At 42.1% G+C, this 27,925-nt stretch overlaps 1 protein-coding gene across 1 annotated transcript in view; it reads left to right on the top strand.

Annotated features, from left to right (window-relative positions):
* Positions 1-27,925, top strand: part of USP54 (ubiquitin specific peptidase 54) — a 121,486-nt gene that overhangs the window by 58,403 nt on the left and 35,158 nt on the right. The window contains exons 5-10 of the mRNA XM_023204950.3: positions 17,482-17,616; positions 20,030-20,143; positions 20,276-20,358; positions 21,426-21,531; positions 21,643-21,789; positions 24,871-25,020. Coding sequence (XP_023060718.1) covers positions 17,482-17,616; positions 20,030-20,143; positions 20,276-20,358; positions 21,426-21,531; positions 21,643-21,789; positions 24,871-25,020 — 735 coding nt within the window. The remainder of the gene's footprint in view (positions 1-17,481; positions 17,617-20,029; positions 20,144-20,275; positions 20,359-21,425; positions 21,532-21,642; positions 21,790-24,870; positions 25,021-27,925) is intronic.

Raw genomic sequence — 27,925 nt, 5'->3', positions numbered from 1 at the left:
GGCGAAACCCTATCTCCACTAAAAATACAAAAAATTAGCTGGGTGTGGTGGCACATGCCCATAATCCCAGCTACTCAGGAGGCTGAGGTATGAGAATCACTTGAACCCGGGAAGTGGAGGTTGCAGTGAGCCAGGACCGTACCACTGCATTCCAGCCTGGGCAACAGGGCAAGACACTGTCTCAAAACAAAACAAAAAAAAGAAAGAAAATTATCCTCCCTTTTTTCTCAAACAGATCTCTTTTCTCCCAAGGACTTCCTAATGTTTGCAGTAATCATTTCCTTTTTTTTTTTGAGACAGAGTCTCACTGTGTCGCCCACGCTGGAATGCAGTGGCACAATCTCAGCTCACTGCAACCTCCACCTCCCGGGTTCAAGTGATTCTCCTGCCTCAGCCTCCCAAGTAGGTGGGATTACAGGTGCATGTCACCATGCCTGGCTAATTTTTGTATTTTTAGTAGAGGTGGGGTTTCACCATGTTGGTCAGGCTGGTCTCGAACTCTTGACCTCATGATCCACCCGCCTTGGCCCCCTAAAGTGCTGGGATTACAGGTGTGAGCCATCGCGCTTGGCCCATTTCCTTGTTTTATCGGATGTTTTACTACCTATATATTTATTATTAATCTAATTTAAAAATTACCTGTTTTTGAGACTTCGTTGTAAATGGAATCATTCTATGTAAATTTTGTGTGTGTTTCTTAGCTCAGCAATATGTTTATGAGAGCATCTACGTTGTTGTGTGTAGGTCTAGTTCATTTTCATTATTGTATGGTATTTTTTTTTCTTTTTTTTTTTTTTTCATTTTTGAGGCAGAGTTTCGCTCTTATTGACCAGGCTGTAGTGCAATGGTGCGATCTCGGCTTGCTGCAACCTCTGCTTCCCGGTTTCAAGCGATTCTTCTGCCTCATCCTCCTGAGTAGCTGGAATTACAGGCATGCGCCACCATGCCTGGCTAATTTTGTATTTTTAGTAGAGACAGGGTTTCTCCGTGTTGGCCAGGCTGGTCTCGAGCCTGCTGACCTCAGGTGATCTGCCCACCTTGGCCTCCCAAAGTGCTGAGATTACAGACGTGAGCCACTGTGCCTGACCTTGTTATTTCTTTGTGTAAATAAATCACCGTTGGTGATCTCTTCTACCAAATGACTACCAACTACCAAATGTTGGCAGTCATTTGGATTGTTTCCAGTTTTTTATTTTTATGAAGAGTATTACTAAGAACATTTTGTACATGTTTACCTATGTGTACACATTTCTTTTGTACACATGCCCAGGACTGGAATTGCTAGATCATAGAATATGTACGTCTTCAACTTTTTTAGATAATGCCATTTGTTTTCCAATGTGGTTGTACTCATGTATACTCTGATCAGTAGGCTTATTTTGGAAGTTGAGAAAAGACAGTTCTGAAATTTACATAACAAACAGGGAAAAATAGGACACTACTGAAAAATAACAACAGAGTGTGACTTCAGAGTAGGCAGGCTAAGTTATTTATTTATTTATTTATTTGAAATAGGATCTTGTTCTGTTGCCCAGGCTGAGGTGTAGTGGGGCTATTACAGTTCACTGCAGCCTCGACCTCCTGGGCTCAAGGAGTCCTCTTGCCTCTGCCTCCCGAGTAGCTGGCACCACAAGCATGTGCTACCATGTCTGACTGAGTTTTAAATTTTTGGTAGAGATGGGTTCTGACTATGTTGCCTAGGCTGGTTTTGAACTCCTGGGCTCAAGCAGTCCTTTCACTTCGGCTTCCCAAAGTGCTGGGATTACAGGCATGAACTGCCATTCCTGGCCCAGAGTGTGCTAAATTATATTGTGGTAACAAAGAACCCTAAACTCCCTGTGATTAATATACCAAAGATTTATTTCTCTTTCACTGAAGATTAGTGGGGATACGACTGATTATATCACTTAGGTACCAAAGCTACAATTGTATTGAGTATTATTATTTTTTAGAGGTAGGATCTTGCTCTGTCACCCAGCCTGGAGTACAGTGGTACCAGTCATAGTTCACTGCAGCCTCAGTTTCCTGGGGTCAAGCAATTCTGTGCCTCAGCCTCCCAAGTAGTAGCTAGGACTATAGATGTGTGCCACCATGCCCAACTCCTTTTTATTTATTTATTTTTTTGGTAGAGATGAGGCCTTGCTGTGTTACCCAAGGCTGGTCTTGAATTCCTGGCCTCAAGTCATCTTCCCACCTTGGCCTCTCAAGGTGCTGGCATGAACAGCACCATGCTTGACCATCATATAAAATATTAGTTGCTAAGCCAGGGGGAAAAAAGAGCTTTGGAGGGTTTTGCACAGGCAGTTAATGCTCAGCAGGTCACTTCTGCTCACAGCTTATTGAAATAAAACTAATCTTGTCCCACTGACCCACAAGGGAACGTGGAACTGTAGTCCTATGGTGATCCTTGAGAGGGGTAAGACCAGAGATATTTGCCAAACAGTATTAATGACTAACATACTTTATGAGATATCAAGAATTATTATAAAACTATAATAATTAAGATAATGTGGTATCTACACAGTATGGCAAATAAATCAGTGGAACAAAATTTGTGGTTCAGAAATAGTCATATAGGAAACTTGCTACTTGCCCTGTGAATCTAAGGAGAAAGTGGATTTTTCAATAAATGGTGTTTAGACAATTAGTTATCCCTATAGGGAAAAGAAAAAAGGAAATTAGTTTCCTATTTCATACCATACCAAAAGTAAGAATTTCAGATGAATTAAGGACTAAAATGTGACTCACACCTCTAACCTCAGCACTCTGGGAGGCCAAGGTGGGAGGATCGCTTGAGCCTAAGAGTTCAAGACTAGCCTGGGCAACAAAATGAGATCCTGTCTCTACAACAAGTCAAAAATTAGCCAGGCATGGTGGTGCGCACCTGTTGGCCAAGCTACTTGGGAGGCTGAGGCAGGAGGTTCGCTTGAGCCCAGGAAGTCAAGGCTGCAGTGAGCTGTGTTTGTGCCACTATACTCCAGCCTAGGTGACAGAGTGAGACTCTGTCTCAATTTTTTTTTTTTTATTTTGAGATGGAGTCTCGCTGTCTCCCAGGCTGGAGTTCGGTGGTGCAATCTCAGCTTACTGCAAGCTCCGCCTCCCGGGTTCACGCCATTCTGCTGCCTCAGCCTCCCGTAGCTGGTACTGCATGCACCTGCCACCATGTTCGGCTAATTTTTTGTGTTTTTAGTAGATACGGGGTTTCACCATATTAGCCAGATGGTGTCGATCTCCTGACCTCGTGATCTGCCCCCCTTGGCCTCCCAAAGTGCTGGGATTACAGATGTGAGCCACCGCGCCCGGCCAATTTTTTTTTTTTTAAAGTTTTAGAAGAAACTATGAGAGAGTATCATGACCTCAGGGATAGGGAAGTACTTATTAAATAAGACATGAAAAAAAGTTAGGAAATTGATAAATTTTACTACAGAAATTCAGAAACTTTCATTTATCTAAAGACTCCATAAAGAATGCAAAGAGACAAGGCTACAAACCTGGAGAAAATATCTTCAACATATATATGTAACAGAAGATTAGTATCCAGCATAGAACTCCAGAGAATTCCTATAAAAAAATAAATAAAAGGCCGGGTGCGGTGGCTCACGCCTATAATCACAGCACTTTGGGAGCCTGAGGCGGGCAGATCACTTGAGGTCTGGAGTTTGCGACCAACTTGACCAACATGGAGAAACCCTGTCTCTACTAAAAATACAAAATTAGCCGGGCGTGGTGGCACATACCTGTAATCCCAGCTATTTGGGAGGCTGAGGCAGGAGAATCACTTGGACCTGGAGGACGGAGGGTTGTGGTGAGCTGAGATTGTACCATTGTACTCCAGCCTGGGCAACAAGAGCGAAACTCTGTCTCAATAAATAAATAAATAAATAAATAATAAATGAGTCAAGAGAAAAATAGACAAAGCTACAAACAGGCCTTTTTCGGGATAGGAAACCCACATAACCCCTGAGCATATGAAAAGTGCTTTCCCCCATTAGTAATCTAAGAAATGTAAATTAAGTCATACCCTTCAGTTTGGTAGACATTTACAAATCTAATAAAATTGTTACTGCTAGGCGGTGGTGGCTCACATCTGTAATCCCAGCACTTTGAGAGGCTGAGGCAGGAGGATCGCTGAGCTCAGGAGTTTGAGACCACCATAGACAACAAAGTGAGATCCTATCTCTACGAAAACATTTTTAAAAATTATCGGGGCATGTTGGCGTGTGCCTCTGGTCCCACCTACTTGGGAGGCTGAGATGGAAAAATACTTGAGCCCAAAAGGTTGAGATTGCAGTGAGCCTTGATTACACTGCTGCACTCAAGCATGACAGATAGAGTCTATCTCAAAAAAAAAAAAAAAAGTTCATGTTACCAAAAATGTGAGATAATGAGGACTTGACATACATTGCTAGCTGGAATATAAATTGATATCACTACTTAGGAAAACAGTTTACCATTACTTAGTAGAATTGAACTTGCACCATGTAACCCCCTCGCAATTCCACCCTTAGAAATACATTGTAGAAAACTTCTTGATACATGACATGCCAGAAGATATATTTGAGAATGTTCAAAGTAGTATATTTTGAGATTGTAGAAAAATTTAAATAACACATTCCAACTACACTAGAGTGGATTTAAAAATTATGGTTTATTCCAATAGTAAAGTAATGAAAATGAATTCTGCAGCTGCATACGACAACTTGGGCTAATCTCATAAAACATCACATTGATTGAAAAAAGCAAGTCATAGAAGACTATGTGAATCATGATTCCATTTATATATAAATCAAAACCAGGCAAAACTGAAGAACATATTGTTCAGGGGTACATGCTTGTGATAAGTCTGTAGAGAAAAAGGAAATACTTTTCACAAAATTCAGTACAGTTGTGTTCTGTAGAAGGTGGAGGGTGGATTTCATGTAAGGGTATGTAATCAGTTGGAGAGGCTTAAACTCATGGTTTATTTTTCTATTTCTTAAATTGGGTGGTGGGCACATGGGTGTGTGGGTGTTTATTATTCTTTGGCTGTGTATATGTTATGTTTATTCTCTTTTTGTATGACTATTTTAATTATAAAATATAGAAAAGCACTGCAGCCATTCTAGGAAGCACACTAAAGTATAAAGAGGAAAGATGAAAATTGCCTGAATTCTAGTATGGAGATTGTAATTTTTTTATTGTTTTTTTTTTGTGTGTGAGACACAGTTTTGCTCTTATCACCCAGGCTGGAGTGCAGTGGCATGATCTCAGCTCACTGCAACCTCTACCTCTTGGGTTCAAGCAATTCTCGTGCCTCAGCCTGCCAAGTAGCTGGGATTACAGGTGTGCGCCACCATGCCCAGCTAACAGATTGTCATTTCTCTTTTTGCTTCCCCTCTGGTCTGTATTTCTGGTAGTAAGTCTTTTTGCCCACTGTTTTTGTAAAAAGATTACTTTTTTCCAGATCCCTAAGTTGCCTCTCTATCTGTAGTATCTTCCTACTTCATTTGTTTTTAAACCTAAGAATACCCTGGAATGCTGTATTGAAGTTAGTATCTTCTCATAATCCTGAAGTGGCTCCCACTTGTTTCTTAAATCACTTAAAAATGCATGATTACAAACATTTTAAAACCTAATTTTACCTTTCTTTCCTTTCTTTGCATAGGCATTCTCCATTTCAGCTATGATAACAGTGCACTTGCTATGTCTACCTCTTAGGCATTTCAGATGCCATTCACTTTGCGTGGAGTGTTTTACCTCCCTTTTGCCAAGCCACATTCACTTTTCAGAACTCTGCTTCAGAAGTTAGCTTCTTCATGACATTTTATTTAAATTTTAAATTTTTTAATTAAAAAAAATGGAGACAGAGTCTTGCTATGTTGTCCAGGCTGGTCTTAAACTCCTGGCCTCAAGTGATCCTCCTGCCTCGGCCTCCCAGGCTGCTAGGATTACAGATGTGAGTCACTTTGCCCTGCCCTTCATGAAGTTTTAGAAATACTGTCTATCTAGATCTGTGGTTGTTTGACTTAACAGTATTTAGCATGGCTGAATAAATTTTTGGGAAAGAAGCTCAACTCTTCTCTCTTGGTATTTCTCACAGTGCCTAGTACAGTGCTTGGACCATACTATTAACACTCTACTTTTCTAGGTTTTCTGGGTTGATATAATCTTTTGGTAGTTCTTGGATTTTTTGGTTTTTTTTTTTTTTTGGAGAAGGAGTCTTGCTCTGTTGCCCAGGTGATCTCGGCTCACTGCAACCTCTGCCTCCCAGGTTCAAGCGATTATCCTGCTTCAGCCTCCTGAGTAGCTGGGATTACAGGCACCTGCCACCACACCTGGCTAATTTTTGTATTTTTTTTTTTAATTAGAGACGGGGTTTCACCATATTGGCCAGGCTGGTCTCAAACTCCTGACCTTGTGATCTGCCCACCTCGGCCTTCCAAAGTGCTGGGATTACAGGCGTCAGCCACCGTACCTGGCCTTCTTGGATTTTATTAAATAGTTATGGAGTTTTTGGTAGTTGCCTTCTGTTTTTCTTCCTTTCTTTTATGATCTTTCTCACTCTTGTCCTGTTTGATGGAAAGAGGTTTTCATCCTGTAACTTTTGGTCTCACTTTTTTTAGTAGGCCTTTCTCATTTGGTAAGGGAAGGGTAAAATATGTGTTTATTGTGGGTGAGGCTAGAGTGATGCTGGAAAAGACCTGGTGAAAGAAGAAGGCAGACCTGGGATTCTGTCAGCAAAGCATTTATCTGGCATTCTGTGGTTAAGTTACATGTTACCTTGTGGTATTTCCAGTGTGGTTATAATTTTATATGCTGAAATCCCATTTTTTCACTGCTTCCTATTTCAATATTAAAGGGATGTTTGGTAAGGCTGATAAGAATTCCTTTTGGCTGACTGTGATCTGTTTGCATTCCCTCTTTTTTTTTTTTTTTTTTTAAATGGAGTCACTTTGTCACCCAGGCTGGAGTGCAATGGTGTGATCTCAGCTCACTGCAGCATCCACCTCCCAGGTTCAAGTGATTCTCCTGCCTCTGCCTCCCCAGTAGGTGGTGGCTAATTTTTGTATATATTTTTAGTAGGGATGGGATTTTACTATGTTGGCTAAGCTGGTCTCGAACTCCTAACCTCAAGCGATCTGCCCGCCTCAGCCTCCCAAACTCTGCTGGGATTACAGATGTGAGTCACCATGCCCGGCCCTGTTTGCATTCTCTAATGTGAAGTTGATATGTAAAATATTTTTTTTTTTTTTTTTTTTGAGATGGAGTCTGGCTCTGTCACCCAGGTTGGAGTGCAGTGGTATGATCTGGACTCACTGCAATCTCCACCTCCCAGGTTCAAGTGATTCTCTTGCCTCCACCTCCCGACTAGCTGGGATTACAGGCGCCTGCCACCACGCCCATCTATTTTTTTTTGAGACAGAGTTTTGCTATTGTTGCCCAGGCTGGAGTGCAATGGCATGATCTAGGCTCATCGCAACCTCCACCTCCCGGGTTCAAGTGATTCTCCTGCCTCAGCCTCTCTAGTAGCTGGGATTACAGGCATGTGCCACCATGCCTGGCTAATTTTGTCTTTTTAGTAGAGGTGGGGTTTCTCCATGTTGATCAGGCTGGTCTCGAACTCCCAACCTCAGGTGGTCCGCCTGCCTTGGCTTCCCAAAGTGCTGGGATTACAGGTGTGAGCCACCGCTCCTGGCCTACTAATTTTTTATATTTTTAGTAGAGTCAGGGTTTCACCATGTTGCCCAGGTTGGTCTTGAGCTCCCAACCTCAGGTGATCCACATGCCTTGGCCTCCCAAAGTGCTGGGATTATATATAGGCATGAGCCACCACACCTGGTTGTAAAATTTTTGTTTTGTAGTTTTTTTTTTTCCAAAACAGGAAACTCCAAACTTTCTCAATTTGAAATACAGTTGACCCTTGAGCAACACGAGTTTGAACTGTGTGGATCCATTTATATTGTTTTTCAATAGATATATTGTAAATTTTTTTGAGATATGTGGCAATTTGAAAAAACTCACAAACCACGTAGCCTGGAATTATCAAAATAATTAAGAAAAAGTTATGTCATAAATGCATAACATATGTAGATAGTAGTCTATGTATTAATATAATCAAGTATTTATATTATCGGTAAGGCTTCCAGTCAACAGTAGGCTATTAGTAGTTAAGTTTTTGGGATGTAAAAATTATACACAGATTTACAACTGTATGGGGTCAGTTCCCCTAACCACTGAGTTGTTCACGAGTCAGCTTTATAAGGACTTGCCAATTCTGTAATGTCAGATTTCTTTTATTTGGAGCATAATTATTCACTCTAGGAATCACTGTTAAGGACAAAAGGAAACACTAACATGTTTCTAGATGAATCAGAGGCTAGCCAACTTTCCCTTTTTGTATTGTATACATTTGTGTAGTATTGTATACTATAATGTATACTATAATACAATCCCATGCCTGTATACAATTGTATAGTATTGTATCCAGTATTTATAATTGCTTTGATTTGTACATAGTATTTATGATCCATTTCTTTTGGTTCTGTAAAATGTACTGGGTTTTTTCTGTATTATATGATACTAAGTCCCTACAGTAAATTCAGCCTCAAAATCTTGCATGCAAGTTACTAATTATGCCTTTCATTGAAAATGTTTTGTGTCAGTGTGTCATTCTGCTTACTTTGAACCATGATGCCTGTCAATTCTGACTTAAAAATTGAAGACCGGGCCGGGCGCGGTGGCTCAAGCCTGTAATCCCAGCACTTTGGGAGGCCGAGACGGGCGGATCACGAGGTCAGGAGATCGAGACCATCCTGGCTAACACAGTGAAACCCCGTCTCTACTAAAAAATACAAAAAACTAGCCGGGAGAGGTGGCGGGTGCCTGTAGTCCCAGCTACTCGGGAGGCTGAGGCAGGAGAATGGCGTAAACCCGGGAGGCGGGGCTTGCAGTGAGCTGAGATCCGGCCACTGCACTCCAGCCTGGGCAACAGAGCTAGACTCCGTCTCAAAAAAAAAAAAAAAATTGAAGACCGGGCACAGTGACTCACGCCTGTAATCCCAGCACTTTGGGAGGCCGAAGCGGGCGGATCATGAGATCAAGAGATCGAGACCATCCTGGCCAATGTGGTGAAACCCCATCTATACTAAAAAGACAAAAATCAACTGGGCATGGTGGTGCTTGCCTGTAGTCCCAGCTACTCGGGAGGCTGAGACGGGAGAATCACTTGAACCCTGGAGGCGAGGTTGCAAGTGAGCCGAGATCTAGCCACTGCACTCCAGCCTGGGCAACAGAGCAAGACTCCATCTCAAAAAAAAAAAAAAAAAGAATAATGACTTTTTAAATCCTTCTTGAGCTGGTCTTGAAGTGGTTAGTCACTGAACCCATTTATTTGATAAATAACCCATTTATTCTCCTTTTGAGAATAAAACTTCCTCATGCCTATAATTCCAGCAGTTTTGGAGGCCAAGGTGGATGGATCATCTGAGGTCAGGAGTTCGAGACCAGCCTGGCCAACATGGTGAAACCGTGTCTCGACTAAAAATACAAAAATTAACCTGGTGTGGTGGCATGCGCCTGTAGTCCCAGCTACTCAGGAGGCTGAGGCAGGAGAATCGCTTGAACCTGGGAGGTGGAAGTTGCAGTGAGCTGAGATCGTGCCATTGCACTCCAGCCTGGCAACAGAGAGAGACTCTGTCTTACAAAAAAAAAATTAGCCAGGTGTGGTGGCAGGCACCTATAGTCCCAGCTACTTGGGAGGCTGAGGCAGGAGAATCACTTGAACCTGGCGGGTGGTGGTTGCAGTGAGCGAGATTGTACCACTGCACTCCTGCCTGGGTGACAGAGTGAGACTCCATCTCAAAAAAAAAAAAAAAGAAAGAAAAATTGAAGAAGTTTGTGTGCTAATTACCCTGTCCCTTCAAAAGCCCCAAATTTTTTCTATCTCATATCACTAAAATATGTTTTCTAACCTAAATTACTGTTATGCCTATAGCCCAGTGGTCTTATTTATTATTCACAATGAATCTACTCTTACACCCCTGGCCCCCAGGGTATGACTTGACTTTGGTGTTGGCTTATTTATTTATCTCTGTTCAGTAGAGGAAATCCGTCCTCTGTATTTAGTGTGCCAGAAAGATTTTGCTCTTCCAGGGATTGTACTAGAGGCTTTGCAGTGCCAGGATGTAGGACAGAGTGTTTTTTGTTATAGGCAAAGCAGAATGTGCATTGATTGATTAAATTAAACAAATCTTCTCAATTAGTGATTTTTCTTTTAAGTGTGCTAGTATAAGGCATAAAAGCCTGGGAATGGTGCTGGCAGGGGGTGGGTGGGGAGGAAGCAGAATTTTGTATATAAGGTATCCTGTAATGTCTGTATGTGGAGAGCAGTTAGACTGTTCTGATGGGACAGGAAGGTATATGTTCTGCTTGTAGTCCACTTGTTGATTGGGGAAATTTGAGAATTCAGGGAATAAATCTCTAGTATTTTTCAAGTTATACCTTATGCCTGTTTCTCTGTTGTGTACTGAAGCATAAGCACAGAGAATAAAATGATGCAAGAAATTACTCAGCCCGGGCGCGGTGGCTCATGCCTGTAATCCCAGTGCTTTGGGAGGCCGAGGTGGGTGGACCACGAGGTCAGGAGTTCAAGACTAGCCTGGCCAAGATGGTGAAACCCCGTCTCTACTAAAAATACAAAAATTAGCCAGGCTTGGTGGTGGGTGCTTGTAATCCCAGCTACTTGGGAGGCTGAGGCAGAGAATTGCTTGAACCTGGGGGGCGGAGGTTGCAGCAAGCCAAGATGGTGCCACTGCACAATTGTTGCCTGGGTGACAGAGTGAGACTGTCTCAAAGAAAAAAAAAATTACTCATTGTTCATTATTAATCCATTCCTTTCTTTTGCACATTGTAGAAATGGAAGGTTCTTCATTGTTCTTTAGTCATAGCCACTATCAGAGAAGAGAAAACTCATTATTCTGGACTGATTCTTTAAACCAGGAAATTAGATTTCTAGTGTATTCCCCAGAAATTTTAGCTGGTAATAAACAGCTCTCACATAGGGAAGTATGTCCTTATGTCTAATCCAAATATCATCTGCTTGAGTTTAACTTCATTGTTTTGATCACCTATGTATGAATATGATCATATTTGTATGGTCCTTTGATTGTCCTTCCCTTAGTTTTAGGTTCCTATTAGGCTGTGACTAATTTAAATATTCTCAACTAATTTATCCATTGGCAAAACTTGAATAGTATAAAATGAATCCTTCATCTTTTTTTAAAATTTGGAATTCAGAATTGTATATGATATTCAAATAGAAGGGGTACGACTGCAAGGAAACATATAGTGAATCATCATGATTCTTTCCTTGCCAGAATTTATGGCAGATCCTACAGTTTAGACAATCTCAAAACCTTGTGCTTATCGAGAAGGGTCTCCCCGTTCAGTTTTTCCTGAGGGGTAAGTGGTTATGTATTGATTCTCAAAATTTGATTTGAATACTGTTGGTAATTTATAAGAGTCTTACAGTTTTGATCTTGGCAAAAATTAGTAAATTGACTATTATATTTTATAAAACCTCGACATTAGCTTATTGTTTCTCACTAAAAGCGATACCATTCTCTGGTGAATTTGGCACATCTCTGTCTCTGTCCATTGTCTTGAAGTCTTGGTGTTCCTGTTTATCTGTGTCTCTTGTCTGTGCACATGTGAGTTGCCTCTAGTTTGCATAGGTGGTAGCAGGCATGAGTGTGATATGTAGCTTATGATTGTCTGTAACCTCACCATTGCAAGTCCCAAATATTGTTATGAACAGAATGCAAATAAAGTCTTAAAGTTATGAGATGATATGGTATTGATAATTGACTTTAATTTAAAGGGACTGGTAAAGAATATGTAGGTGCTTTTCTAATCAGAGTCCAGAAGGTAGATACATGGTTAGAGAATCCCAAGGGAGAAACTAGCCAGCTCTTCTCTGCCTTCCCCAAAGTTAGATCAAGAGTTTGTATTAAATTACATATGTGATGATAATAAGGCATTAATACCTTTTGGAGTGTGTGTGATAATGATATTATGGTTGTTTATTTATTTATTTATTGAGCGAGGGTCTTGCTCTGTCACCCAGGCTGAAGTGCAGTGGTACAATTATAGCTCACTGTAGCCTGGTACTCTTGGGCTTAAACGATCTTCCCACCTCAGCCAACTGTGTAGCTGAGACTACAGGTGTATGCCACTGCACCCAGTTAATTTTTTTTTTTTTAGAAACAAGGTCTTGCCTTATTGCCCAGGCTGGTCTCAAACTCCTGGCTTTAAGCCATCCTCCCAAAGTGCTGGGATTATAGGCGTAAGCCACAGTGCCCAACCTTATGGTTATGTTTCAGAGAAAATGTTTTTATTTTTTAGAGATATATTTTGAAATATTTACAAATGAAGAATGTTTGGCACTTGTTTGAAAATGATCTGAAAGTAAGTGGTTGGGTGGTATAGATGAAATAAGATTGGCCACAGGTTGATAATTGTTGAAGTTGAATGATAAATAAAAGGAGTTGATTTAGCTCTTCTGTCTACCCTTGTATGTTTGAAGTTTTCTACAATAAAATGTTAAAATCCTGTGTTATTTTTGGGTGCCAAAAGGGTAAAATGTTTCTCCCCTCTTGAAAGACAACTTTCAACATTCTTTTGAATACACAAAACCAAGTGAACGTTCTCTTTTCCAGTAGTCAATGATCCTCAAGGACTAGCTCCCTTAACTTACTTACAGAGGGTAGTGTTTACAAAGAAGCCAGACTGGCCAGTTAAGTTCTGTGATTCCCAGGAGATGTAGTGAAAGTAGTGATTATGAGAGCCAAAATGATGAGTGATTTGGGAAGTCCAGATCAAGAAGAGAAACCCTAAGAATAGAGTTAATGGCAGGGTGTAAAGTTTGTCACACCTTTGCAGAAGGTATTGCAGGGATGAAGTGGGCTGCCTACTGGAGCACTTTCCAATGACCTTGAGCTCAAAAAGCACCAAAATTAGTGACAACCTTTCTCCTTAATCCTTACCTTCTTTACTCATGACTTCTTTTAGATATAAGACTAGGAAATCCTGAGAGAGAAAAAAAACAGCTGTTTCCCACTTAAAGACAAGAGTCTGTTTTAGGGGAAAAAATACTTAAGCAACAGCTGCATTTGTAGATGCCGAAGCACAAAGACTTTCTGTTTTTATGGCACTTCTTTTTTATTTACATGGTTTTTACTAATCCATATAATTATGTGCTTATGTGGATAGAATTGTTTGCTGCTTAATCAAGAGAGGTGGGTGGGGAAGCACCTGCTTTTAGTCATTAAAGTCTTGTTGCTTTTGTACTGCATCCAAGAAACTAGTTAACAGACAAAAAGTGATTTGCCTTTTCCTGAGAATGAAAAGAAAGACCTCTTTGGTTTCACCCTGTGAAGAAGAGCAGAGAGAAACTCCAAGGTGGATTTTCTCTACTTGTTGAAATGGAACCATCAGGGACCCCACAGGAAGAGTGATTCTTGGGTTTTGTTTCTTCCTGCCCTTTCTCCCTGCCTGTCATAGAACTCAGCAATTGGAAGAATACCAGTTTTTGTTCCTTATTGGTGCTGCCACCTGTTCTTACTGCTGAACTAAATGTTCTTGGCTTTCTTTGGTGTGAACAGGATCTCCCTCTGGGAAAGGTGGGAGGAGGGTGAAAAAGAGAACGGGGAGGAGGCCCATTCCAGGCCCTGTGCTCATGTGAGAGGGACACACAGAGGTTAGTGTGCTGCTCTAACAGAGGGGCTTTGTGCTACAGCTTCTTCCAGAGCTCCACAGATGCATGCTGGGCGGGCTCAGTCAGCTCTACCCGTAATACACTTGCTTCTTCCTGACAATAGCAGAGCAAGACTGACAACAATAATTAAAATAAGAGAATAAAGAAGATGTAGTCAGAGGCCATTCTGAATGCATTCAGATTCTCAGTGTGTATGAGGAAGGCTGCCTGTAATTAAGAGGTGAGAAAAGATTATATCATAGAGACGTTGATACCACTGAACTGAGGAGCCAGATCTATTGTTACAGACCCACTCTGGGTGCAGTCAGAGCTCTGACCTTAAGACCTTTCCCTTTCTGTACTGAAACCCTTGTTATCTAGGTCATGGGAAATATGCCTCCTTTGAATGGGAGAAACAGAATAGAGAATAGAAAAAAGTGTAATTCTTCCGACTCAGATCTCAGAGACTGAGGAAGTAGCTCAAGGTAGAAGCATCTGACTCAGATCCCTTCTTTCAGCATTAGGACAGTGACAGACAGGCTCTTTAGCAACCTGAAATGACTCCTAAATAGAATAATAATAATAATACCTAACATTTAGCATTTATCACACTGACAAGGATTAGTCTAAGATATATACATTTATATCCTTTTTTGTTTGTTTTTTTTCCTGAGACGGAGTCTCGCTTTGTCGCCCAGGCTGGAGTACAAGTGGTGTGATCTCAGTTCACTGCAGCCTCCTGCTTCAGCCTCCCGAGTAGCTGGGATTACAGGTGATTGCCACCACACCTGGCTAATTTTTGTATTTTTAGTAGAGATAGGGTTTCACAATGTTGGCCAAGCTGATCTCGAATTCCTGACCTTAGGTAATCCTCCCGACTTAGCCTCCCAAAGTGCTGGGATCACAGGCGTGGGCCACCACGCCCGGCTGATATATATCTTATATATATGTGTGTGTGTGTGTGTGTGTGTGTGTGTGTGTGTGTGTACTCATTTAATCCTCAAATCACCCTAGGCAGTAAATATGGTGGTTTTTTTTTTGAGACGGAGTCTTGCTCTATCGCCCAGGCTGGAGTGCAGTGGCACGATATCGGCTCACTGCAACCTCCGCCTCCTAGGTTCAAGCAATTCTCCTGTCTCAGCCTCCCGAGTAGCTGGGACTACAGGTACTCACCACAACACCCGGCTAATTTTTGCATTTTTAGTAGAGACAGGATTTCACCATATTGGTCAGGCTGGTGTAAATGCTGTTATTAAACTCTCTTTTAAAAGAGAAACTGAGGCCTAGAGAAGTTAAATAACTTACCCAAGATCATATAGCTGAAGTATCAGGGTTGAGATTTTGAACCCATTTTAGCTCCAGAATCCAGTCTGTTAACCATTACACCATACCATCTCTGAGTGGAGTCCTGACTTTTCTCAAACAGGGTCATCTGAGAACCACAGAACACAGAAAGTGATTAGAGTGACTGTTTTCTTAATTCTCTCCAAGATGGCATATAGCTAGTGCTATGCATAGAAGAGTTGCTATTTCGTTAGGAACAGTTGAGGCCCTAGAGTATTAGGGCTTAATTCTTGAGGAAATCCAGATGAAGAAGACTAAAGGGGCCGGAGTTTATAAATTTCAGATTCGTATAGAACTATCCTGGAAATAATTTCCTATTGGTTTGTTTTGGAAACAATTTTGGATTTTGAACAAAGGACCAAACCTCATCCATCCTTTGTTCTGCAATAGAGCCTATGTCAGCAGTAATTTCTTACCAGTATCAATTGAGAAGAGCAACAGGCTGGGAGGTAATAGTGGTCACTAAGTTTTGCCAAGCTGGGTTGACCTTCTTTCAACAAATCATGATGTCGTCAGGCCGCTATGCAATTTGTAAAAGCAGTCACTGCTTTTTCTCCCTTCCTTTTTCTTTGTTTCTCCTTATTTCTCCAAAGGTTCAAAATCCCATGGGTCACTGGACACATATCCAATTATTTAACTGTGGACCTAGATCATTCCTGTTGGTCTAGTTTAAGAGGTTACTAATAGACATTCTTCCTCTTCCAGTAACAAATTATGGAAGGCCCCGCCCTGCCTTTCGTTGACCTTATAATGGACTTGTGTATAAATTTCTAGGTTGAGCCAAAATAATGTGGAGTAATTATAACAGATTTCCCTCACAGCTTATTAAAGAATACTAAATATGTATTGCTGGCACTGCCTCCCCCACATCATATGGAGATATTTGTAGGAACATAATAGCAGGTTACACAGTAATCTGTTCTTGAGCTGCTGCAGGAGTAGATATTCAGTACGTATGAGGAGGAAAGGTGCTAGTGAGAGGGCAGAATGGGAAAACAATTTTTTTTTTGAGTTGGAGTCTTGCTCTGTTGCCCAGGCTGGAGTGCAGAGGCGCAATCTCGGCTCACTGCAAGCTCTGCCTCCCAGGTTCACGTCATTCTCTTGCCTCAGCCTATAAATACTAATAGGGCTGGGCGCAGTGACTCATGTCTGTAATCCCAGCACTTTTAGAGGCCAAGGTAAGAGGATTGCATGAGCCCAGGAGTTTGAGACCAGCCTGGACAATATGGTGAGACCCCATCTCTTACAAAACAGTTGAAAAGTTAGCGGTGTGTGGTGGTGCATGCCTGTAGTCCCATTTACTCAGGAGATTGAGGCTGCAGTGAGCCATGTTCATGCCACTGCACTCCAGCTTGTGTGACAAAGCGAGACCCTGTTCAAAAAAACGACAATAAAAACACACACAAAAAACCAACTAAACAAAAAACCCACAAATATGCACAAAAGTATCCTATGTATTATTTAGGGATATATATGTAAAACTATTAAAAACAAGATTATACAACAAATTTATGATATGAGTGGCTGGTAGAGAGTGGGGCAGTCTTAAACAGGACTTTGGCATTATCTGTAGATGAAAGTAAACACGATAGAATGTTTATTTCTGGGTATTAGACTCACAGATTTTTGTTGTATTAGTCTTTGTACTTTTTGGTAATTTTATATTAGCTGGAAATTTTAAAAGAAAGGGGGTCAAGATTCATAGGGTGGGCTGGGCGTGGTGGCTCAAGCCTGTAATCCCAGCACTTTGGGAGGCCGAGACGGGCGGATCAGGAGGTCAGGAGATCGAGACCATCCTGGCCTACACGGTGAAACCCCGTCTCTATTAAAAAATACAAAAAACTAGCCGGGCGAGATGGCGGGCGCCTGTAGTCCCAGCTACTCGGGAGGCTGAGGCAGGGGAATGGCGTAAACCCGGGAGGCAGAGCTTGCAGTGAGCCGAGATTGCGCCACTGCACTCCAGCCTGGGCGACAGAGCGAGACTCCGTCTCAAAAAAAAAAAAAAAAAGAAGAAAAAGATTCATAGGGTGAACCCCCAGAAAATAATTTGTTGATACGTTTATATGTATTTTTTCTTTTTTTACCTAACCCATCTACTTCTGTCTGTATTAGAGGAAGAAGAAATGAGGTGACTGCAATACATTAATTCATGACCGTGGTTTCTCCTAATGTGTCCTTGGCCTCACACTCAGATGAAAGAATGAGGATCTTTATTAGCACAGATCATGCCCTTCATTCTGACTCTTGATTTTATTTTTAATTACTAACTGCAAGCATGTCAACCCATGGGAAGCACATTTGGTTTTATCACTATCATCATGGAGATGCTAGCATGACAGACTAGGATGTATACTAGTTTAATAACAGCATTGCACTTTTTCTCTTGTCTAACCTCTTCCCTACAGGGAATCTTTAACCAGTTTCAGTGTAGTAGTGAAAAAGTGCTTCCATCTGACACTCTCCGCAGTGCTCTGGCAAAGACTTTCCAGGATGAACAACGTTTCCAGCTGGGAATTATGGATGATGCTGCAGAGTGCTTTGTAAGTGCTGGCCTCTGGCCCTCTTTGATATGGGGTGGGGCTGTTGATGGTCTCCATCAGGGACTGGCTACTTTATGGTGGCATTTACTGTGTCCTTATCTCTACAGTTAGAACTAGGAGTTTCTCTGATTTTTCAGGGATCTAAAATGTCTCTGTTATAGCAGTGTGTTATTATTTTTCCTTTAGGCTGGTGGTTTTGTGCTTGTCATTGCATAAAATATCAGCTTTCACCTTCAGAGGATCCAAGGCTCATTAAAATACAAATTGCTGGGCTGTACCCCCAGAGCTTCTGATACAGTAGGCCTAGTGGAGGGGTCTCTGAATATCTGTATCTAACAGGTTCCTAAGTAATGCTGATACTGATGCTGCTCCTCCATTTCTACAGATAATTAATCAGGGAATAACTGAGTCCCTAGCATAAGTGTGATGTGCTAGATAGATAGCTACATTGCCCCCAGTGCCCCTCACTCTTCTGAACTCTGTGTTCTATCCGTCAGCCTTCAAAAGACTCTCTGTACATCCATTTAGAAAATTTGAGGCCGGGCACAGTGGCTCACACCTGTAATCCCAGCACTTTGGGAGGCCAAGGCAGGCGGATCACAAGGTCTGGAGTTCAAGACCAGCCTGGCCAACATAGTGAAACCCCATCTCTACTAAAAATACCAAAATTAGCCAGGCATGGTGGTGGGTGCCTATAGTCCCAGCTACTTGGGAGGCTGAGGCAAGAGAATCACTTGAACCTGGGAGGAGGAGGTTGTAGTGAGCCTGGATTGCACCAATGCACTCCAGCCTGGGTGACACAGCAAGACTCTGTCTCAAAAAAAAAAAAAAAAAAGAAAATTTAACAGTGATATATATCTCATCACAGGATAAAATGTGGCCCCAAATCAGAGGTGTTCCTGAGGAACTGGATCACTGATACATTACTCGTGGGAATGTAAAATGGTATAGCTACTCTGGAAAACAGTTTGGCAGTTTCTTAAAAAGCTAGACATGTAAAGTACCATATGATCTAGCAATTACATTCCTGGACATATATCCCACAGAAATGAAAACTTATATTAAAACAAAACCTGTTTATGAATGTTCATAGAAGTGTTATTCATAATAGTAAAAAACTGGAAGCAACCCAAATGTCCTTCAGTGAGTAGATGGCTAAACAAATGATAGTACTTCTGTACCGTGAAGAACTATGTAGCAATACAAAGCATTAAGTATTTTTATAAAAATAAAAAGAAACTATTGATTTACACAACTTGGATAGATCTCAAGGGAATTACGCTAAGTGTAAAATGCAGCATCAAAAGGTTATATGCTGGCCGGGCGTGGTGGCTCACTCCTATAATCCCAGCACTTTGGGAAGCCAAGGCGGGTGGATCACTTGAGGTCAGGAGTTCGAGAACAGCCTGGTCAACATGGTGAAACGCTGTCTCTACTAAAAATACAAAACTTAGCCAGACGTGGTGGTGCATACCTGTAATCCCAGCTACTCGGGAGGCTGAGGCACAAGAAGCGCTTGAACCTGGGAGGTAGAGGTTGTAGTGAGCCGAGATCATTCTACTGCACTCCTGCCTGGGCGACAGAGCCAGACTGTGTCTCAAAAAAAAAAAGGTTATGTGGTATATGATCCCATTTATATAACATTCTTGAAATAAAATGATGGAGATGAAAGAAGACATTAGTGATTACTACAGGTTAGGGTTGGGTTTGGACAGGTAAGGCTCTAAATAGCTAGCATGAGGGAGCCTTGTGATAGAACTGGTCTATATCTTGATAAAATGGCACAGAGCTATACACACTCACACACAAATGAATGCATGTAAAACTGGTGAAATCTGAATAAAGTCTGGATTCTATCAATGTCCATTTCCTGGTATAGTTATCAAAGATGTGGTGGCTCACACCTGTAATCCCAGCACATTGGGAGGCTGGGGCGGGCAGATCATGAGGTCAGGAGATTGAGACCATCCTGGCTAACATGGTAAAACCCTGTCTCTACTAAAAATACAAAAAGTTAACCGGGTGTGGTGGTGGGCGCCTGTAGTCCCAGCTACTTGGGAGGCTGAGGCAGAGGAATGGTGTGAACCTGGGAGGCGGAGCTGACAGTGAGCTGAGATCGAGCCACTGCACTCCAGCCGGGGTGACAGAGCGAGACTCATCTCAAAAAAAAAATAAAAAAACAAAAAACAAAGATGTTACTGTTGGAGGAAGCTGGGTGAAGGATACAGGGGATCTTCTGTACATTTTTGAAATTAGCTATGAATTTACAATTATTTTAAACTAAAAAGTTAAAAAAATCAAAATATTCCTACTTTCCTGAAAGGTTGCTGTTTCTCTGGGTGAGCTGCTTACCAATTTATGTATTTGTCTGTTAAATATTGTTGGTGTACTGCTTTTGTTCTTTCCCTGTCAGGAAAACCTCCTGATGAGAATTCACTTCCACATTGCTGATGAAACCAAAGAGGATATATGTACTGCCCAACACTGCATTTCCCATCAGAAATTTGCAATGACATTGTTTGAGCAGGTGAATTCTAGCTCCATCTTTTTTTAGACCTTTCTTCAAGAGCACTTTATCCTGGGATGTGGGGTGTTAAATGGGTGCCAAAACAGTTCCTGACTATGGTTGCTTGGTTTTGCCTTTTTCTCTTTGGCCCAGTGTGTTTGTACTAGCTGTGGTGCCACTTCTGATCCGCTGCCTTTCATCCAGATGGTACATTATATCTCCACCACTTCCCTTTGGTGAGTCTTACAAGATTTTCTGTTGTGCCTTTAGGCATTCCTTTAGTTGATTGAACTTTTTTTTTTTTTTTGAGACAGAGTCTCGCTCTGTCGCCCAGGCTGGAGTGCAGTGGCACAATCTCAGCTTACTGCAACCTCTGCCTCCCGGTTTTAAGTGATTCTCCTGCCTCCACCTCCCAAGTAGCTGAGACTTCCAGCTATTTCCACAAATAGTACACACCCCGCTAATTTTTTTGTATTTTTAGTAGGACCATGTTTCACCACGTTGGTCAGGCTTGGTCTTGAACTCCTGACCTCAAATCATCTACCTGCCTTGGCCTCCCAAAGTGCTGGGATTACAGGCGTGAGCCACAGTGCCTGGCCTATTGAACTTTAATTGAAGGCATTCAAATAGTTTTATATCCTGGCCGGGCATGGTGGCTCATGCCTATAATCCTAGCACTTTGGGAGGCCCAGGTGGGCAGATCACTTGAGGCCAAGAGTTCGAGACCAGTCTGGCCAACATGACAAAACCCTGTCTCTACTAAAAATGTCAAAAATTAGCCAGGCGTGGTTGCATGTGCTTGTAATCCCAGCTATTCTGGAGGCTGAGGCATGAGAATTGCTTGAACCCAGGAGGCAGAGGTTTCAGTGAGCTGAGATTGAGCCCCTGCACTCCAGCCTGGGTAACAGAGCGAGACCCTGTCTCGAAAAAACCACCACCACCACCACCACCAAAAGCACAAATAGTTTTATATCCTCATTGCTGAGTCTGTGCTATATTGTAGGAACGCAGAACAGTAATTTAAAAATAACTTTTGTTCTCCTTTCCTCTCCCATCCCTCCCCATTTCTTAGGCTCAGTACTGGCAAGCAAAGTGGGAGGAGGAGTGGGGATTCTATGAGCTTTGGATTTTGGGACAGGTAGAGGTACTCACTGTGTTTATGGGACACTGAGCCTGGTCAGGGGCTTTGGTATAGTGGGCAGAGGAAGAAAGTCAAACGTGTGAGTTAGGAATTTACATTAATGTTTGATTTAGCAGTAACTAAGTACAAATCATTATTCCCCTTCTATTCCCCATCTCGAAGCAATCAGGCTATTTGTATGCTGGAAAGACGAGAGAAACCTTCACCAAGCATGTTTGGTGAGCTGCTGCAGAATGCCAGCACCATGGGGGATCTGCGGAACTGTCCAGTGAGTTAAATCAGGGGTGGGGCTTGGAGTGGGAAAGGAAACTGTTGACCAGTGGGATTGAGGCAAAGCCAGTGGGAAACATGTTGAACTAGCCTTCTATGTGTATTTCAGAGCAACTGTGGAGAGAGGATCAGGATTCGCCGTGTGTTGATGAATGCTCCACAGATTATCACGATTGGGCTGGTATGGGACTCAGACCACTCAGACTTAGCAGAAGATGTTATCCACAGCCTGGGAACCTGCCTTAAGCTGGGTGATGTGCGTGTTAGTTACCTTTATCTCTCACTTTGAGTTCTTGTGTCTTAGTATTGCTTAGGAGCAGTGAGCACTAGACAAACAGGTATGTCCTAGATGACAAGTATTATAATGTTTTGGACAGATAAACTTGTTTATTTGTGTACAGATACCCGTGCATGCAGGTGTGTGCTCATATACCTCCTTTTATAGGTGGCAAAGGTTTTTTAAGAAGAAATGGGATGACTTGGCCTTGAAAGACAGGGTAGGCAGAGCTTAGCTACTGATAAAAATAAATCAGTAATTCAAAGAGTTATTGTATGTTCTATTTATTGTTAGTTTATATGAGTATAGAGTAGCGAAGGGTATTCAACCATGGGGAGCAGTAAGGTCCAAAGAGGGGCATTTCTGACTAGAACTGGTATAGTAGGTGAAGAAGTTAAAAGTTGGTGACCTGAGCCCAAAAATACGAAATTCACAGTGTGGAACCAACGTCTGGGATAATCTTGTGACTGAAGAGGGCCTTTGTTGTTGTTTTTTAATGTCATTAAGCCATGATTGAGAATAAACGAACTTTCTGGGATCTTATTTTAGGTTTTCTTCCCAAGGAATCTTACTTGAGTAGGCTGTGCACAATAAAATCTCCATTTTTCACCAGCGCCTACCTGTAGTCCCAGCTATTCCGGAGGTTGAGGTGGGGGGATTGCTTAAGGAGTTCAAGGCTTTAGTGTGCAATGATCCTGCCTGTGAATAGCCACTACATTCTAGCCCAGGCAGCATATCAAGACCCTGTCTCTTAAAAACAAAAACAATCATTTCTTTTCTTTTTTTTTTTTTTTTTTTTTTTTGAGATGGAGTCACGCTGTGTCACCCAGACTGGAGTGCAGTGGCACGATCTCCGCTCACTGCAAGCTCTGCCTCCCGGGTTCACGCCATTCTCCTGCCTCAGCCTCCCAAGTAGCTGGGACTACGGTGCCTGCCACCACACCTGGCTAATTTTTTGTATTTTTAGTAGAGACGGAGTTACACTGTGTTAGCCAGGATGGTCTCGATCTCCTGACCTCATGATCTGCCCACCTCAGCCTCCCAAAGTGCTGGGATTACAGGTGTGAGCCACCGCACCTGGCATCAAAAACAATCATTTCTTCTAAATTTCTGTGACCTACATATTCTGTACTGTTCTTTTTTTTTTTTTTAAACATGTCACTAACTTGAAGCTCAAGGTTTAATTTTCATGATTGTTTTTTCAACCAAATAGGTTCCTCAAGGCCAGAATCCTATCCCTCAATTTTTTTTTTCTTTTTTAATATGTCTCTTAGCTCTTAGGACTGTGTTGGGCAGCTAGGAATTGAAATGCTGATAACCAGCATGGCTGTATTGCTCTACTTAGGTTATTAACAAGAAAATTTTATTTGTGGGATCAGCTGATAAAAAAAACTTTTGAAAGTAGGCAGGTAGACAGGGTTTTTTTGGTTTTGTTTTGTTTGTTTTTTGAGAGGGAGTCTCGCTTTGTGCCAGGCTGGAGTGTAGTGGCACGATCTCAGCTCACTGCAACCTCCACCTCCCGGGTTCAAGCGATTCTCCTACCTCAACCTTCTGAGTAGCTGGGACTACGGGCATGCGCCACCACTCCCAGCTAATTTTTGTATTCTTAGTAGAGACGTGGTTTCACCATTTTGGCCAGGATGGTCTCGATCTCTTGACCTCGTGGTCCTCCACCTTGGCCTCCCAAAGTGCTGGGATTACAGATGCGAACCACCACGCCCAGCCTGGTTTTTTTTTTTTTTTTTTTTTTTTTTGAGGTGGGAGTCTTGCTCTATCGCGGAGCTGGAGTGCCGTGGCACGATCTTGGCTCACTGAAAGCTGCACCTCCTGGGTTCAAGCAATTCTCATGCCTCAGCCTTCCGAGTAGCTGGAATTACAGGCACCCGCCACCATGCCTGGCTAATTTTTTTGTATTTTTAGTAGAGGCGGTTTCCCCGTGTTGGTCGGGCTGGTCTCAAACTCCTGACCTCAGGTGATCTGCCCACCTTGGCTTCCCAAAGTGCCAGGATTACAGATGTGAGCCACTGCACCTGGCCGGTGGTTGTTTTTTTTTTTAAATCCAAGTTTCCTGGCTCCTCTTATGATAGGCCCTGATAAGAAAATTATTGAAAGGTATGAAGAAAGATCATCACCGTACCAGTTTACTGGCCACTATCTGTCTTGCTTTTCCTTACTTTTTGTCTTTTTAGGTTAATTTTTTCCTATCTTTCTTTTTCTTTTTTTGAGACAAGGTCTTGCTCTGTCATCCAGGCTGGAGTATAGTGGGACAAACATAGCTCACTGTAGCACTGACTTCCTGGGCTCAACGATCCTCCTGCCTCAGCCTTCTGAGTAGCTGGGACTACAGGTGTGCACCACCATGCCCAGCTGATTTTTGTATTTTTAGTAGAGATGGGGGTTTCACTATGTTGGCCAGGCTGGTCTCAAACACCTGCCCTCAAGAGATCTGTTCGCCTCGGCTTCCCGAAGTGTAGGGATTACATGCGTGAGCCGCCATGCTGGGCCTAAAGATAGGGTCTTGCTATCTAGTCTAGGCTGTTCTCGAACTCCTGTCCTCAAGTAATTCTCTTACGTTGGCCTCACAAAGTGCTAAAGTTAAATTCTGATGATTAATCTAACCTAACAAAAATCTTAAACTGAAGGGAAGAGAAGCAAGTCAGTACCTTACTTAAGAAATGTCGAGCCGGGCGCGGTGGCTCAAGCCTGTAATCCCAGCACTTTGGGAGGCCGAGACGGGCGGATCACGAGGTCAGGAGATCGAGACCATCCTGGCTAACACGGTGAAACCCCGTCTCTACTAAAAATACAAAAACTAGCTGGGCGAGGTGGCGGGCGCCTGTAGTCTCAGCTACTCGGGAGGCTGAGGCAGGAGAATGGCGTAAACCCGGGAGGCGGAGCTTGCAGTGAGCTGAGATCCGGCCACTGCACTCCAGTCCCGGCGACAGAGCAAGACTCCGCCTCAAAAAAAAAAAAAAAAGAAATGTCGATGGAGTCTGCTGAGAGATGATGTGGGATGGTTGAATATGTGACTGTACTTTCTTTTCTCTTCTTTCCCCCCAGCTGTTTTTCAGAGTGACAGATGACCGGGCCAAGCAATCTGAACTGTACTTAGTTGGAATGATCTGTTACTATGGCAAACATTATTCTACATTCTTTTTTCAAACAAAGATTCGCAAATGGATGTATTTTGATGATGCTCATGTTAAGGAGGTAGGAATAGTCAAGCCCTTTTTGAAGTGTTTGGTGACTACAAAAAAAAAAAGAATAATTATTTGTCTTTAGTGTTTCATTTTCATAATTTCGAATGGGACCTCCCCACATTTCCATAAAATGTATTATATATATATATATTTTTAAATTTTATTTTATTGTATTTATTTATTTATTTTTGAGATGGAGTCTCACTCTGTCACCCAGGCTGGAGTGCAATAGCTTGGTCTCGGCTCACTGCAACCTCTGCCTCCTGGATTCAAGTGATTCTCCTGCCTCAGCCTCCTGAGTAGCTGGGACTACATGCGCATGCTACCACACCTGGCTAATTTTTGTATTTTTAGTAGAGATGGAGTTTCACTATGTTTGCCAGGCTGGTCTCGAACTCCTGACCTTGTGATTCGCCTGCCTCAGCCTCCCAAAGTGCTGGAATTATAGGCATGAACCACCGTGCCTGGCGTATTTTATATTTTTATATCTGTCTGCCTGTTGAATTTATGAAGGTATCATCTTGTCTTCCCCTGAAGATGGCTAGTTCTTCGAGGATAGGAACAGTGTATCTTCTATTATATCCTCTGAATCCCCTCACCAGGCATTTAGCAGTTTTGTATTTATAGGTGACAAAGTATTTTATTTTATTTTTTGAGATAGGGTCTCCTCACTCTATTACCCAGGCTGGAGTGCAGTGGCATGATAATGGCTCACTGCAGCCTTTATCTTCCAGGTTCAAGCAATCCTCTCACCTTAATCTCCTGAGTAGTGGCAACTACAGGTGTGTGGTCACCACACTCAGCTAGTTAAAATTTTTTGTTTGTTTTAGAGATGTTACCCAGGCTGGTCTGGAACTCCTGGGCTCAAGTGATCCTCCCTCTTCAGCCTGCCAAAGTGTTGGGATTACAGGCGTGAGCCACAGTGCTTGGCCCAAAGTATTTTTTTGAAAGTATAATCTCCTTTTTTTTTTTTTTCCCCTAGAAAATAGTTTTTCTTCAGTCCTGAGGAGTCAGCTCCTTATGTGGGCTTTGGTGGAGTTCATGGGTCAGCACTTGAAGGTCTAAATCTGGGTGGGGATGTTAGCATCTTTTGGGCTTGGGGAGATTGATTACTGATTACCTTGCTGTGAATGGCACAATTCACATAGTAATGTAGCTTTACGTACAGCTTAGGAAGCACATAGGCATCAAATAAATTTACTTCAGAAATGTCTTTGACAGCTGCAGCCTTTACTATGTTTTGAATGAGAAACTTTTTTTTTTTTTTTTTAGACAGAGTCTTGCTCTGTCACCCAGGTTGGGGTACAGGGGCATGATCTCAGCTCACTGCAACCTCTGCCTCCCGGGCTCAAGTGATTCTCATGCCTCAGCCTCCCAAGTAGCTGGGCTTACGGGCATGCACCATCACGCCTGGCTGATTTTTGTATTTTTAATAGAGAAGGAGTTTCTCCATGTTGGCCAGGCTGGTCTCTAACTCCTGACATTAAGTGATCCACCTGCCTCGGCCTCCCAAAGTGCTGGGATTACAGATGTGAGCCACCGTGCCTGGCCTTGAATGAGAAACTTTTTAATAGCCTTGTCCTTGGGCATGCATCCGGCACAGTTTGTGCAGTGAATGGGCTGCACATAGCTGAAGCCCTTTTTTGGCATGCCATGTTCTTTCTTTTCTTTGTCTTCTTGGAAGCTAGGACCCCAGAGAGGAATGGTTGGTTGTTGTTATTTGTTTTTTTAATGTGTGTGTTGATTGATTTGAGTAGGAACACTCTGATGCCTCAAATGAGGTTATAAGGTTAATACAAAGTTCAGAATTTCAGATCTTGGAGTTACCAGTGGGTACTACTTTGTCTCAGGGCTGCTGTAAATTATTCTTTGTTATCTCCCTGAAGTGCCCCATCACAGAGTAACATGTGTTTTGGGATAGTTATAAGTCATGTAGGGTTATAATGACAAAGCAGGAAAGTTGGTACTGTCTAAACCACAGAGTTTGTGATTGAAGTGGCTTATGTAATCTGCATGAGTTAGGAAGCTGCTTGTGATAAGGTTAGCAGATAAGGAGATAAGGTGTGACTAATTACACCAATCCACAGACTTGAAGCAGTGTCTTCCACAAACAGTAAAGTATTTGTCAAATTCCCTTATTCTTTTCTTTGTCTCTTTTGTATTATTGTAATTTGGGGCAATTTATATAAATTCTTTTAGATTTAGGGTTTTTATTTGAAAATACCCTTACAGAGTAGTAAATATGATTTTATTAATATGTGAAGAGCATATAAATGTTTTAATTAAAATAATAACTCAGTTATAAGTTTACTGGACATCTATTATGAACATACCACTATGCTAGTTGTCCAACCCCAAGAGCAGCACATTATCTAAGACATGTGACTGGTTCAAGCTTAAGATGGGGTGAGTTTGAGGACTGGGTTGAATTGATTCTGTGGCTGTTCTCTTACTCTTTTCCACTGTGGTAACAGAGCTGAATCCAGCACAGGGCTAAGGCCGAGAGGTTCAGTTGTCTATTCCAAGCAGTTTGACATTTTATATCCTGCCATTTGCGAACTCTGAAACTGAATGTCATTTGTTCTAAGGCAGTCTGTGAGAGAGTTTCTGTCTGCTCTTCAGCTTCATGAAAGTGATTTTAATATTTGGGAGAAAACTAAGGAAATGCAGATTTCTAGTGAAGGCTTTAATCTGATGTCTGTGAAAAGAAATTGGTCACCAAGGCAGCTGAAGTTCCCTCACATAGCATATCCACCTTTGATAACTTTTATTCCTATTTTACAACTGAGTTGCTGGTTCACAGAAATAAAAGTAATTTTATTCATTCTTTTATTCTCCTATAGGATTTCAGTGCTTTCTAAAAGGACTTAGCAAAGAAAAAAAAAAAAGATTTAATTAAAAAAGTGTGGCCGGGC

The sequence above is a fragment of the Piliocolobus tephrosceles genome, chromosome 9 (assembly GCF_002776525.5).
Source record: "Piliocolobus tephrosceles isolate RC106 chromosome 9, ASM277652v3, whole genome shotgun sequence".
In the NCBI taxonomy this organism is placed as follows: Eukaryota; Metazoa; Chordata; class Mammalia; order Primates; family Cercopithecidae; genus Piliocolobus; species Piliocolobus tephrosceles.
The sequence above is the reverse complement of the archived record's forward strand: the minus strand, read 5'-3'. Positions and strand labels throughout refer to the sequence as shown.